The sequence below is a fragment of the Hyla sarda genome, unplaced genomic scaffold, assembly GCF_029499605.1.
Source record: "Hyla sarda isolate aHylSar1 unplaced genomic scaffold, aHylSar1.hap1 scaffold_1124, whole genome shotgun sequence".
Classification (NCBI taxonomy): Eukaryota; Metazoa; Chordata; class Amphibia; order Anura; family Hylidae; genus Hyla; species Hyla sarda.
Genome location: NW_026607745.1, coordinates 1 through 16,607, shown reverse-complemented (window position 1 = coordinate 16,607; position 16,607 = coordinate 1). Strand labels below are relative to the sequence as shown.

The following is a 16,607-nucleotide window of genomic DNA, read 5'->3' as shown; positions in this document are numbered from 1 at the left end:
ATGATGAGATGGTAGGAGGCGGTATCTGGAGGTAGGAGGCGGTATCTGGAGGTAGGAGGCGGTATCTGGAGGTATGAGGCGGTATCTGGAGGTAGGAGGCGGTATCTGGAGGTATGAGGCGGTATCTGGAGGTATGAGGCGGTATCTGGAGGTAGGAGGCGGTATCTGGAGGTAGGAGGCGGTATCTGGAGGTAGGAGGCGGTATCTGGAGGTAGGAGGCGGTATCTGGAGGTAGGAGGCGGTATCTGGAGGTATGAGGCGGTATCTGGAGGTATGAGGCGGTATCTGGAGGTAGGAGGCGGTATCTGGAGGTAGGAGGCGGTATCTGGAGGTAGGAGGCGGTATCTGGAGGTAGGAGGCGGTATCTGGAGGTATGAGGCGGTATCTGGAGGTATGAGGCGGTATCTGGAGGTAGGAGGCGGTATCTGGAGGTAGGAGGCGGTATCTGGAGGTAGGAGGCGGTATCTGGAGGTATGAGGCGGTATCTGGAGGTATGAGGCGGTATCTGGAGGTATGAGGCGGTATCTGGAGGTAGGAGGCGGTATCTGGAGGTAGGAGGCGGTATCTGGAGGTAGGAGGCGGTATCTGGAGGTAGGAGGCGGTATCTGGAGGTAGGAGGCGGTATCTGGAGGTATAAGGCGGTATGTGGAGGTATAAGGCGGTATCTGGAGGTAGGAGGCGGTATCTGGAGGTAGGAGGCGGTATCTGGAGGTAGGAGGCGGTATGGTTATGTATGATGGGAGGTAGTAGGTATGAAGAGGTATGAGGTGGCGGGGTTCTCACACTGTGGTCTATCTCTGTGCCTCTCTGGAATGTCTTGTAGACGTCTGTTCCTCACACTTATCTCCTCTGTAGATTACCTCTCCGATCTGCGAGGACGATGTGACGGAGACCCACGAGCCTCCTGGGACTTCCATAGCAGCTCTGTATTAGGTAAGTGGTTTCTATACAGCCCTTGTCTCTGTACTGCTCCCCCTCTCTATACCGTCCCCGTATTTTTACTACCCCTGTCACTATACCACCCATGTCCCTATACTGCCCCCCATGTCTCTGTACTGCCCCCCATGTCTCTGTACTGCCCCCCATGTCTCTGTACTGCCCCCCATGTCTCTGTACTGCCCCCCATGTCTCTGTACTGCCCCCCATGTCTCTATACTGCCCCCCATGTCTCTATACTGCCCCCCATGTCTCTGTACTGCCCCCCATGTCTTTGTACTGCCCCCCCATGTATCTGTACTGCTCCCCATGTCTCTGTACTGCCCCCCATGTCTCTGTACTGCCCCCCCCATGTCTCTGTACTGCCCCCCCATGTCTCTGTACTGCCCCCCCATGTCTCTGTACTGCCCCCCCATGTCTCTGTACTGCCCCCCCATGTCTCTGTACTCCTCCCCATGTCTCTGTACTGCTCCCCATGTCTCTGTACTGCCCCCCATGTCTCTGTACTGCCCCCCATGTCTTTGTACTGCCCCCCATGTCTCTGTACTGCCCCCATGTCTTTGTACTGCCCCCATGTCTTTGTACTGCCTCCCATGTCTTTGTACTGCCCCCCATGTCTCTGTACTGCCCCCCATGTCTCTGTACTGCCCCCCATGTCTCTATACTGCCCCCCATGTCTCTGTACTGCCCCCCATGTCTCTGTACTGCCCCCATGTCTCTATACTGCCCCCCCATGTCTCTATACTGCCCCCCATGTCTCTGTACTGCCCCCCATGTCTCTATACTGCCCCCCATGTCTCTGTACTGCCCCCCATGTCTCTGTACTGCCCCCATTATCTCTATACTGCCCCCCATGTCTCTGTACTGCCCCCCATGTCTCTATACTGCCCCCCATGTCTCTATACTGCCCCCCATGTCTCTATACTGCCCCCCATGTCTCTATACTGCCCCCCATGTCTCTATACTGCCCCCCATGTCTCTATACTGCCCCCCATGTCTCTATACTGCCCCCCATGTCTCTATACTGCCCCCCATGTCTCTGTACTGCCCCCTTTGTCTCTATACTGCCCCATTATCTCTATACTGCCCCCTTTGTCTCTGTACTGCCCCATTATCTCTGTACTGCCCCCTTTGTCTCTGTACTGCCCCCTTTGTCTCTGTACTGCCCCCCCCATGTCTCTGTACTGCCCACCATGTCTCTGTACTGCCCCCTTTGTCTCTATACTGCCCCCTTTGTCTCTATACTGCCCCATTATCTCTGTACTGCCCCCTTTGTCTCTATACTGCCCCATTATCTCTGTACTGCCGCTTTGTCTCTATACTGCCCCATTATCTCTGTACTGCCCCCTTTGTCTCTATACTGCCCCATTATCTCTGTACTGCCCCCTTTGTCTCTATACTGCCCCATTATCTCTGTACTGCCCCCTTTGTCTCTATACTGCCCCATTATCTCTGTACTGCCCCCTTTGTCTCTATACTGCCCCATTATCTCTGTACTGCCCCCTTTGTCTCTATACCGCCCCATTGTCTTTATACCGTTCCCCTGTCTCTCCTCACTGCCATTCATGTATATTTCTCTACACCAGTGTGAAAAGTAAATAAACCCCCTATAATTCCTTATGTACCGGAGCTGGGAGAGGGGGGTCTCCTCCTGTGACATAGAATGGTTGGATACAACATACAGACACAGAGCGGGGGGATCCATCAGTCTGTACCCTCTTATTATAGGGGGATACAATATACAGACACAGAGCGGGGGGATCCATCAGTCTGCACCCTCTTATTATAGGGGGGGATACAATATACAGACACAGAGCGGGGGGATCCATCAGTCTGCATCCTCTTATTATAGGGGGGATACAACATACAGACACAGAGCGGGGGGATCCATCAGTCTGTACCCTCTTATTATAGGGGGATACAACATACAGACACAGAGCGGGGGGATCCATCAGTCTGCACCCTCTTATTATAGGGAGGATACAACATACAGACACAGAGCGGGGGGGATCCATCAGTCTGTACCCTCTTATTATAGGGGGGATACAATATACAGACACAGAGCGGGGGGATCCATCAGTCTGCACCCTCTTATTATAGGGGGATACAATATACAGACACAGAGCTGGGGGATCCATCAGTCTGTACCCTCTTATTATAGGGGGGATACAACATACAGACACAGAGCGGGGGGATCCATCAGTCTGCACCCTCTTATTATAGGGGGATACAACATACAGACACAGAGCGGGGGGATCCATCAGTCTGTACCCTCTTATTATAGGGGGGATACAACATACTGACACAGAGCGGGGGGATCCATCAGTCTGCACCCTCTTATTATAGGGGGGATACAACATACATACACAGAGCGGGGGAATCCATCAGTCTGCATCCTCTTATTATAGGGGGGATACAACATACAGACACAGAGCGGGGGGATCCATCAGTCTGCATCCTCTTATTATAGGGGGATACAATATACAGACACAGAGCGGGGGGATCCATCAGTCTGCACCCTCTTATTATAGGGGGGATACAACATACAGACACAGAGCGGGGGGATCCATCAGTCTGCACCCTCTTATTATAGGGGGGATACAACATACATACACAGAGCGGGGGGATCCATCAGTCTGCACCCTCTTATTATAGGGGGGGATACAATATACAGACACAGAGCGGGGGGATCCATCAGTCTGCACCCTCTTATTATAGGGGGGATACAACATACAGACACAGAGCGGGGGATCCATCAGTCTGCATCCTCTTATTATAGGGGGATACAATATACAGACACAGAGCGGGGGGATCCATCAGTCTGCACCCTCTTATTATAGGGGGGATACAACATACATACACAGAGCGGGGGGATCCATCAGTCTGCACCCTCTTATTATAGGGGGGGATACAATATACAGGACACAGAGCGGGGGGATCCATCAGTCTGCATCCTCTTATTATAGGGGGGATACAATATACAGACACAGAGCGGGGGGATCCATCAGTCTGCACCCTCTTATTATAGGGGGGATACAACATACAGACACAGAGCGGGGGGATCCATCAGTCTGCACCCTCTTATTATAGGGGGGATACAACATACAGACACAGAGCGGGGGGATCCCATCAGTCTGCATCCTCTTATTATAGGGGGATACAATATACAGACACAGAGCGGGGGGATCCATCAGTCTGCACCCTCTTATTATAGGGGGGATACAACATACATACACAGAGCGGGGGGATCCATCAGTCTGCACCCTCTTATTATAGGGGGATACAACATACAGACACAGAGCGGGGGGATCCATCAGTCTGCACCCTCTTATTATAGGGGGGATACAACGTACAGACACAGAGCGGGGGGATCCATCAGTCTGCACCCTCTTATTATAGGGGGGATACAACATACAGACACAGAGCGGGGGGATCCATCAGTCTGCACCCTCTTATTATAGGGGGGATACAACATACAGACACAGAGCGGGGGGATCCATCAGTCTGCATCCTCTTATTATAGGGGGGATACAACATACAGACACAGAGCGGGGGATCCATCAGTCTGCATCCTCTTATTATAGGGGGGATACAACATACAGACACACAGCGGGGGGATCCATCAGTCTGCACCCTCTTATTATAGGGGGGATACAATATACAGACACAGAGCGGGGGGATCCATCAGTCTGCACCCTCTTATTATAGGGGGGATACAATATACAGACACAGAGCGGGAGGATCCATCAGTCTGCACCCTCTTATTATAGGGGGGATACAATATACAGACACAGAGCGGGGGGATCCATCAGTCTGCACCCTCTTATTATAGGGGGGATACAACATACAGACACAGAGCGGGGGGATCCATCAGTCTGCACCCTCTTATTATAGGGGGATACAACATACAGACACAGAGCGGGGGGATCCATCAGTCTGCACCCTCTTATTATAGGGGGGATACAACATACAGACACAGAGCGGGGGGATCCATCAGTCTGCACCCTCTTATTATAGGGGGGATACAACATACATACACAGAGCGGGGGGATCCATCAGTCTGCATCCTCTTATTATAGGGGGGATACAACATACAGACACAGAGCGGGGGATCCATCAGTCTGCACCCTCTTATTATAGGGGGGATATAACATACAGACACAGAGCGGGGGGATCCATCAGTCTGCACCCTCTTATTATAGGGGGATACAACATACAGACACAGAGCGGGGGGATCCATCAGTCTGCACCCTCTTATTATAGGGGGATACAACATACAGACACAGAGCGGGGGGATCCATCAGTCTGCACCCTCTTATTATAGGGGGATACAACATACAGACACAGAGCGGGGGGGATCCATCAGTCTGCACCCTCTTATTATAGGGGGATACAACATACAGACACAGAGCGGGGGGATCCATCAGTCTGCACCCTCTTATTATAGGGGGATACAACATACAGACACAGAGCGGGGGGATCCATCAGTCTGCACCCTCTTATTATAGGGGGGATACAACATACAGACACAGAGCGGGGGGATCCATCAGTCTGCATCCTCTTATTATAGGGGGGATACAACATACAGACACAGAGCGGGGGATCCATCAGTCTGTATCCTCTTATTATAGGGGGATACAACATACAGACACAGAGCGGGGGGATCCATCAGTCTGCATCCTCTTATTATAGGGGGGGATACAACATACAGACACAGAGCGGGGGGATCCATCAGTCTGCACCCTCTTATTATAGGGGGGATACAATATACAGACACAGAGCGGGGGATCCATCAGTCTGCATCCTCTTATTATAGGGGGATACAACATACAGACACAGAGCGGGGGGATCCATCAGTCTGCACCCTCTTATTATAGGGGGGATACAACATACAGACACAGAGCGGGGGATCCATCAGTCTGCATCCTCTTATTATAGGGGGATACAACATACAGACACAGAGCGGGGGGATCCATCAGTCTGCATCCTCTTATTATAGGGGGGATACAACATACATACACAGAGCGGGGGGATCCATCAGTCTGCACCCTCTTATTATAGGGGGATACAACATACAGACACAGAGCGGGGGGATCCATCAGTCTGCACCCTCTTATTATAGGGGGGATACAACATACATACACAGAGCGGGGGGATCCATCAGTCTGCATCCTCTTATTATAGGGGGGATACAACATACAGACACAGAGCGGGGGATCCATCAGTCTGCACCCTCTTATTATAGGGGGGATACAACATACAGACACAGAGCGGGGGGATCCATCAGTCTGTATCCTCTTATTATAGGGGGATACAACATACAGACACAGAGCGGGGGATCCATCAGTCTGCATCCTCTTATTATAGGGGGGGATACAACATACAGACACAGAGCGGGGGGATCCATCAGTCTGCACCCTCTTATTATAGGGGGGATACAATATACAGACACAGAGCGGGGGATCCATCAGTCTGCATCCTCTTATTATAGGGGGATACAACATACAGACACAGAGCGGGGGGATCCATCAGTCTGCACCCTCTTATTATAGGGGGGATACAACATACAGACACAGAGCGGGGGGATCCATCAGTCTGCATCCTCTTATTATAGGGGGGATACAACATACATACACAGAGCGGGGGATCCATCAGTCTGCACCCTCTTATTATAGGGGGATACAACATACAGACACAGAGCGGGGGGATCCATCAGTCTGCACCCTCTTATTATAGGGGGGATACAACATACAGACACAGAGCGGGGGGATCCATCAGTCTGCACCCTCTTATTATAGGGGGATACAACATACATACACAGAGCGGGGGGGATCCATCAGTCTGCACCCTCTTATCATAGGGGGGATACAACATACATACACAGAGCGGGGGATCCATCAGTCTGCACCCTCTTATTATAGGGGGATACAACATACAGACACAGAGCGGGGGGATCCATCAGTCTGCATCCTCTTATTATAGGGGGGATACAACATACAGACACAGAGCGGGGGGATCCATCAGTCTGCACCCTCTTATTATAGGGGGGATACAATATACAGACACAGAGCGGGGGGATCCATCAGTCTGCACCCTCTTATTATAGGGGGGATACAATATACAGACACAGAGCGGGGGGATCCATCAGTCTGCACCCTCTTATTATAGGGGGGATACAACATACAGACACAGAGCGGGGGGATCCATCAGTCTGCATCCTCTTATTATAGGGGGATACAACATACAGACACAGAGCGGGGGGATCCATCAGTCTGCACCCTCTTATTATAGGGGGGATACAACATACAGACACAGAGCGGGGGGATCCATCAGTCTGCACCCTCTTATTATAGGGGGGATACAACATACAGACACAGAGCGGGGGGATCCATCAGTCTGTACCCTCTTATTATAGGGGGATACAACATACAGACACAGAGCGGGGGGATCCATCAGTCTGCACCCTCTTATTATAGGAGGATACAACATACAGACACAGAGCAGGGGGATCCATCAGTCTGCACCCTCTTATTATAGGGGGGATACAACATACAGACACAGAGCGGGGGATCCATCAGTCTGCACCCTCTTATTATAGGGGGGATACAATATACAGACACAAAGCGGGGGGATCCATCAGTCTGCACCCTCTTATTATAGGGGGGATACAACATACAGACACAGAGCGGGGGGATCCATCAATCTGTATCCTCTTATTATAGGGGGATACAACATACAGACACAGAGCGGGGGATCCATCAGTCTGCATCCTCTTATTATAGGGGGATACAATATACAGACACAGAGCGGGGGATCCATCAGTCTGCATCCTCTTATTATAGGGGGATACAATATACAGACACAGAGCGGGGGGATCCATCAGTCTGCACCCTCTTATTATAGGGGGGATACAACATACAGACACAGAGCGGGGGGATCCATCAGTCTGCATCCTCTTATTATAGGGGGGATACAACATACAGACACAGAGCGGGGGGATCCATCAGTCTGCACCCTCTTATTATAGGGGGATACAACATACAGACACAGAGCGGGGGGATCCATCAGTCTGTACCCTCTTATTATAGGGGGGATACAACATACAGACACAGAGCGGGGGGATCCATCAGTCTGCACCCTCTTATTATAGGGGGGATACAACATACAGACACAGAGCGGGGGGATCCATCAGTCTGCATCCTCTTATTATAGGGGGGATATAACATACAGACACAGAGCGGGGGGATCCATCAGTCTGCACCCTCTTATTATAGGGGGATACAACATACAGACACAGAGCGGGGGGGATCCATCAGTCTGCATCCTCTTATTATAGGGGGATACAACATACAGACACAGAGCGGGGGGATCCATCAGTCTGCACCCTCTTATTATAGGGGGATACAACATACAGACACAGAGCGGGGGGGATCCATCAGTCTGCATCCTCTTATTATAGGGGGATACAACATACAGACACAGAGCGGGGGGATCCATCAGTCTGCACCCTCTTATTATAGGGGGGATACAACATACAGACACAGAGCGGGGGATCCATCAGTCTGCATCCTCTTATTATAGGGGGATACAACATACAGACACAGAGCGGGGGGATCCATCAGTCTGCATCCTCTTATTATAGGGGGGATACAACATACATACACAGAGCGGGGGGATCCATCAGTCTGCACCCTCTTATTATAGGGGGATACAACATACAGACACAGAGCGGGGGGATCCATCAGTCTGCACCCTCTTATTATAGGGGGGATACAACATACAGACACAGAGCGGGGGGATCCATCAGTCTGCACCCTCTTATCATAGGGGGGATACAACATACATACACAGAGCGGGGGATCCATCAGTCTGCACCCTCTTATTATAGGGGGATACAACATACAGACACAGAGCGGGGGGATCCATCAGTCTGCATCCTCTTATTATAGGGGGATACAACATACAGACACAGAGCGGGGGGATCCATCAGTCTGCATCCTCTTATTATAGGGGGGATACAATATACAGACACAGAGCGGGGGGATCCATCAGTCTGCACCCTCTTATTATAGGGGGGATACAACATACAGACACAGAGCGGGGGGATCCATCAGTCTGCATCCTCTTATTATAGGGGGATACAACATACAGACACAGAGCGGGGGGATCCATCAGTCTGCATCCTCTTATTATAGGGGGGGATACAACATACAGACACAGAGCGGGGGGATCCATCAGTCTGCACCCTCTTATTATAGGGGGGATACAACGTACAGACACAGAGCGGGGGGATCCATCAGTCTGCACCCTCTTATTATAGGGGGGATACAACATACAGACACAGAGCGGGGGGATCCATCAGTCTGCATCCTCTTATTATAGGGGGGATACAACATACAGACACAGAGCGGGGGGATCCATCAGTCTGCACCCTCTTATTATAGGGGGGATACAACATACAGACACAGAGCGGGGGATCCATCAGTCTGCATCCTCTTATTATAGGGGGATACAACATACAGACACAGAGCGGGGGGATCCATCAGTCTGCACCCTCTTATTATAGGGGGATACAACATACAGACACAGAGCGGGGGGATCCATCAGTCTGCACCCTCTTATTATAGGAGGATACAACATACAGACACAGAGCGGGGGATCCATCAGTCTGCATCCTCTTATTATAGGGGGGGATACAACATACAGACACAGAGCGGGGGGATCCATCAGTCTGCACCCTCTTATTATAGGGGGGATACAATATACAGACACAGAGCGGGGGGATCCATCAGTCTGCACCCTCTTATTATAGGGGGGATACAACATACAGACACAGAGCGGGGGATCCATCAGTCTGCACCCTCTTATTATAGGGGGGATACAATATACAGACACAAAGCGGGGGGATCCATCAGTCTGCACCCTCTTATTATAGGGGGGGGATACAACATAGACACAGAGCGGGGGGATCCATCAGTCTGCATCCTCTTATTATAGGGGGGGATACAACATACATACACAGAGCGGGGGGATCCATCAGTCTGCACCCTCTTATTATAGGGGGGATACAATATACAGACACAGAGCGGGGGATCCATCAGTCTGCACCCTCTTATTTTAGGGTGATACAACATACAGACACAGAGCGGGGGGATCCATCAGTCTGCACCCTCTTATTATAGGGGGGGATACAACATACAGACACAGAGCGGGGGGGATCCATCAGTCTGCACCCTCTTATTATAGGGGGATACAACATACAGACACAGAGCGGGGGGATCCATCAGTCTGCACCCTCTTATTATAGGGGGATACAACATACAGACACAGAGCGGGGGGATCCATCAGTCTGCACCCTCTTATTATAGGGGGATACAATATACAGACACAGAGCGGGGGATCCATCAGTCTGCATCCTCTTATTATAGGGGGGATACAACATACAGACACAGAGCGGGGGGATCCATCAGTCTGCATCCTCTTATTATAGGGGGATACAACATACAGACACAGAGCGGGGGGATCCATCAGTCTGCACCCTCTTATTATAGGGGGGATACAACATACAGACACAGAGCGGGGGATCCATCAGTCTGCATCCTCTTATTATAGGGGGGATACAACATACAGACACAGAGCGGGGGGATCCATCAGTCTGCATCCTCTTATTATAGGGGGGATACAACATACAGACACAGAGCGGGGGGATCCATCAGTCTGCATCCTCTTATTATAGGGGGATACAACATACAGACACAGAGCGGGGGGATCCATCAGTCTGCATCCTCTTATTATAGGGGGGATACAACATACAGACACAGAGCGGGAGGATCCATCAGTCTGCACCCTCTTATTATAGGGGGGATACAACATACAGACACAGAGCGGGGGGATCCATCAGTCTGCACCCTCTTATTATAGGGGGGGGGATACAACATACAGACACAGAGCAGGGGGATCCATCAGTCTGCACCCTCTTATTATAGGGGGGATACAACATACAGACACAGAGCGGGGGATCCATCAGTCTGCACCCTCTTATTATAGGGGGGATACAACATACAGACACAGAGCGGGGGATCCATCAGTCTGCACCCTCTTATTATAGGGGGATACAATATACAGACACAGAGCGGGGGGATCCATCAGTCTGTACCCTCTTATTATAGGGGGGATACAACATACAGACACAGAGCGGGGGGATCCATCAGTCTGCACCCTCTTATTATAGGGGGATACAATATACAGACACAGAGCGGGGGGATCCATCAGTCTGCATCCTCTTATTATAGGGGGGATACAACATACAGACACAGAGCGGGGGGATCCATCAGTCTGCATCCTCTTATTATAGGGGGGGATACAACATACAGACACAGAGCGGGGGGATCCATCAGTCTGCACCCTCTTATTATAGGGGGGGGGATACAATATACAGACACAGAGCGGGGGGATCCATCAGTCTGCACCCTCTTATTATAGGGGGGATACAACGTACAGACACAGAGCGGGGGGATCCATCAGTCTGCACCCTCTTATTATAGGGGGGGATACAACATACAGACACAGAGCGGGGGGGATCCATCAGTCTGCACCCTCTTATTATTGGGGGGATACAACATACAGACACAGAGCGGGGGGATCCATCAGTCTGCATCCTCTTATTATAGGGGGATACAATATACAGACACAGAGCGGGGGATCCATCAGTCTGCACCCTCTTATTATAGGGGGATACAACATACAGACACAGAGCGGGGGGATTCATCAGTCTGCACCCTCTTATTATAGGGGGGATACAACATACAGACACAGAGCGGGGGGATCCATCAGTCTGCACCCTCTTATTATAGGGGGGATACAACATACATACACAGAGCGGGGGGATCCATCAGTCTGCACCCTCTTATTATAGGGGGGATGCAACATACAGACACAGAGCGGGAGGATCCATCAGTCTGCACCCTCTTATTATAGGGGGGATACAACATACATACACAGAGCGGGGGGATCCATCAGTCTGCACCCTCTTATTATAGGGGGGATACAACATACAGACACAGAGCGGGGGGATCCATCAGTCTGCACCCTCTTATTATAGGGGGGGGGGGGGATACAACATACAGACACAGAGCGGGGGGATCCATCAGTCTGCACCCTCTTATTATAGGGGGGATACAACATACAGACACAGAGCGGGGGGATCCATCAGTCTGCACCCTCTTATTATAGGGGGGGGGGGGATACAACATACAGACACAGAGCGGGGGGATCCATCAGTCTGCACCCTCTTATTATAGGGGGGATGCAACATACAGACACAGAGCGGGGGGATCCATCAGTCTGCACCCTCTTATTATAGGGGGGATACAACATACAGACACAGAGTGGGGGGATCCATCAGTCTGCACCCTCTTATTATAGGGGGGATACAACATACAGACACAGAGCGGGGGGATCCATCAGTCTGCATCCTCTTATTATAGGGGGGATACAACATACAGACACAGAGCGGGGGGATCCATCAGTCTGCACCCTCTTATTATAGGGGGATACAACATACAGACACAGAGCGGGGGGATCCATCAGTCTGCACCCTCTTATTATAGGGGGAATACAACATACAGACACAGAGCGGGGGATCCATCAGTCTGCACCCTCTTATTATAGGGGGGATACAACATACAGACACAGAGCGGGGGGATCCATCAGTCTGCACCCTCTTATTATAGGGCGGGGGGGGGGGGGTCTCCGGGGTTCCCCTTTACTAGTGTTGTGCTCATCACAGTATATAGATGTTTTTTCCCATCAGTGGTTAGATGGCGGCACATTTACTGTAGTCCTGATATGTTGTGTAAAGGGTCACATGACCCCGCCGCTGTATACACAAATATGAATCTATATACTGACCTTGGAGTCACAAGAACAGATTCTCTCTCTCAAGTCTTAAATGTACAAGAAATGTGATCAATATCTGTGGGTTCTGACCTGTGGCTTTCCTCCAGCCATTGAGGTACTACAAGTTCCAGCATACCCTGACAGCTTGCAGGATCTGTAGGGGAGCCATAAGCTACAGGTCCCCGGGGCCCCTACCTGCACTGTGACTTGTTGTTTCTTCTTAGATCCTAAAGATGAAATCGGCCATGACATCCTCCTAGACGCCTCAGAGACTTCGAAGGACGAGGAGGACGGGGAGAAGCAACAGGAAGACAACTTTTTGTTTGAGTTTTCCGAGACGCCTCTGATTTCCTGCTACAACCTTCACGTGTCCCTAACCAGCGGGTTAGTACTGGGGGGACGACGGGCGCATATTCATCCAGAGCGGGGGCAGGAAGTGTTGTCTTAGGGACAGAGAAGCCGGGCTGAGTTCTCACATGGCCGATAGGACACAGACTCTGCACACAATTGTGTGTGATCTCCATTATTGAGGGCTGGTTCACATGTATACGGCAGTGGTGCGCCGGGACATAAACGCTGTCTGATGTGTCGTCTGTCAGTCTGGAGCCGGTCCTGTCTCCTCTACGTTTGTGTACAATTTATTTGCGGGATAGAAAAGTTTTGCAAGCGCCACGTATCTATCTATACCACAACGGTCTTGCTTTTGCACTTAGTGGGGTATAGATGTGAACCTACCCCAAGAAGTTAGAACAGTGTTTTCCAACCTTGGTGCCTCCAGCTGTTGCAAAACTACAACTCCCAGCATGCCCGGACAGCCTTTGGCTGTCTGGGCATGCTGGGAGTTGTAGTTTTGCAACAGCTGAAGGCACCCTGGCTGGGAAACACTGAGTTAGAAAAACTCTCTTCCTGATCAATAAGAATCTTTAGTATTTTGTATCCGCATAGTGCTGTCTGGCAGTGCATGATGGGACTTGTAGTTACACAACAGATTGGGAGCCTTGAGTTTGAGATGTGTGAAGTCTTGCACAATGCCGACCTCTAGTGGCCAGTTTTAGAATTTCTTTTTTTTTTTTTTAACTCTTTAAGACTCAGGCTATACAGTGACTTTAGCTTCCAAATAATGATATTACAGTCATCACGTAGCAGCTAATGATAGTGAACAGAGTCACATTAAATTCCAGTAGGTTTGGGTCATGATTACGCACTGGGGTATAAATGTTTATTTTATTTTTTGTACCCCTTTACCCGCGGTTTTCTCTTCGTTCTCCTCCTGTTCTGACACCATGTGACTGCACAGCGAATGTGTTGAATCCCAATGTCTGCCGCCTGGACCGGATGTCATAGACATAAATAGAGACATTAACTTTGGGTTCACCCTGTGGGATTCGGGACGTCACATGGTGTCAGTGCAGGATCCGAGCGGGAATTCTCAGCTGTTTACATCATACGCAGTAGTGGGTAGTAATATGAAGACATTTATCTGGAGTGCGACTTTAAGTGATTGTAGGCGGTGAGGAGACTCCTTCGCCGGTCACCGTCCGATCATAATTCATTCCTCCTCTTGTTTGTACCTTACAGACCCAATAACTGGTTCCTGGTGTCCGATGTCCTGAAGAGGCTGAAGCTTTCCTCTCGAATATTCCAAGCTCGATACCCGAACTTTGAAATTGCCAGCATGCAAAAAAAGGAGTTCACCAGACAGGTGTTCAGCAGCCAGATCCTCACGCCTGCCGAGGGGATGGATCTCTGGCCGCAGGACTGTGGAGAAATGGTGGAGCTGGTGAAATACGAGCCTGAACTGGTGCGGCTGCTGGGCTCCTCTGTGGAATTCCAGAGCGTCAACAGCTGACGAACAACCCCCGCTCACGTGCAAGACCCTTCAGCTGCGTCCGAGGCAATAACACAGAGGGAGGAAGGACAGCTCCTGCAGCGCCCGCACCGGTGAATGCCGCTCCTGGTTGTGCCCTTTTTTCCAGTCTACCTGCCATCTCTCATCTGAAGAGATTATACGCACAGGATCCCCTCTGAAGGATCCTTCACACCCGCATTAGATTCATTTTGTGTTCCCATTAGTAATGCACTGGTTTATCTGCAGACGTGGATGACCGACACAAGGATAGACAATCATGGTTCCGCTGTCACAAAAGACTTGCAGCCACAGCCAAGGAGAAATTTCCAGATTTTTTTTTTTTCCTAAATCAGTTTGTTTATTAAATATATACTTTAAAACCGGTGTCGATGACAAGGAGGATCATGGGAGCAGGGGTGACTAGGCACAGGCTGCCTGACCTGCAGGAACATGGACTTCTACTGTCTCCAAGCATTGTGCGCGCCTACTGATAAGACGTAACCCGGGGAGGACACGTACAACAGCCTGACGGATACCGTCACCAGGCGTAAGCTTCACGTCCAGGCCCCGCCCACCACTATGGGGAAACCATAGACAGCATGGCTAGAGACCGGGGAGGAGGAAATATGTGTGATTGTCCTCAGGGCTCCTCTTCCCGCTTCATCCAATGCTTCTTACTTTTTATAGTAAATGATAATTTTAAAAGAAAAAAAATGCAATTTGGAGTGAAAGAAAAAAAAATACAAAAAGTGTGTGACTGTTCACTTCCTGGAAAGGAAAAAGAAACGTAAAAATAAAATCACAAGCCCCCCCATCCCCCGTGTTGTGGGGCGCCGGCCGTGTGTCGCGCCAGGAAACACACGGCACTTTAACTTCTTTTGGACTGAGATTTTTTTTCTTTCTATTGTAAATGGTACAGTTTTATTGTACGGGTGCTAAAAAAACAAAAAATACAACTAAAAATATTGATATGAAGTTTGGACAATCCGTCATTCACCCAAATATAGTAAAGGAAATTATTCCGTCTCCAGTTATAAGTCGTCCGGATTTCAGCAGCGCCGCTCACGACTCCTGTTCAGCTGAATCCTCGCGTGGTAAAATGTTATAACCTGAGCGTAACCATGGAAACACCCCTGTCTATATACAGAAGCTGAATATGGATCTTGTTCTGGTACAGTGTGTCAGCGCGTCCTCTGTATGACCAGGACACGTTCCCAGCCTCTGGACATAAACAGGAACGTTTCCATTCACTGACAGCAAACAGAGAGAATGGTAACAAACTGAAACAAAGTTCAGCAACATTATAATATAATATATATAGAATATACTCCGGTATTATAATATATATAGAATATACTCCGGTATTATAATATATATAGAATATACTCCGGTATTAGAATATATATAGAATATACTCCGGTATTATAATATATATAGAATATACTCCGGTATTATCATATATATAGAATATACTCCGGTATTATCATATATATAGAATATACTCCGGTATTATCATATATATAGAATATACTCCAGTATTATAATATATATAGAATAGACTCCGGTATTATAATATAGAATATACTCCGGTATTATAATATAGAATATACTCCAGTATTATAATATAGAATATACTCCGGTATTATAATATATATAGAATATACTCCGGTATTATAATATAGAATATACTCCAGTATTATAATATATATAGAATATACTCCAGTATTATAATATATATAGAATATACTCCAGTATTATAATATAGAATATACTCCGGTATTATAATATATATAGAATATACTCCGGTATTATAATATAGAATATACTCCGGTATTATAATATATATAGAATATACTCCGGTATTATAATATATATAGAATATACTCCAGTATTATAATATATATAGAATATACTCCAGTATTAT

General features: G+C 49.2%; 1 protein-coding gene across 3 annotated transcripts in view; it reads left to right on the top strand.

The window, feature by feature from the left end:
* Nucleotides 1-15,652, top strand: part of BCORL1 (BCL6 corepressor like 1) — a 78,605-nt gene extending 62,953 nt beyond the window's left edge. For all 3 annotated transcript variants that reach the window (XM_056551617.1, XM_056551615.1, XM_056551616.1), the window contains 3 exons: nt 856-933; nt 13,059-13,218; nt 14,413-15,652. In XM_056551617.1, the coding sequence (XP_056407592.1) occupies nt 856-933; nt 13,059-13,218; nt 14,413-14,683 (509 nt within the window). In that variant the 3' untranslated portion in view covers nt 14,684-15,652. The remainder of the gene's footprint in view (nt 1-855; nt 934-13,058; nt 13,219-14,412) is intronic.
* Nucleotides 15,653-16,607: the final 955 nt, after the last annotated feature.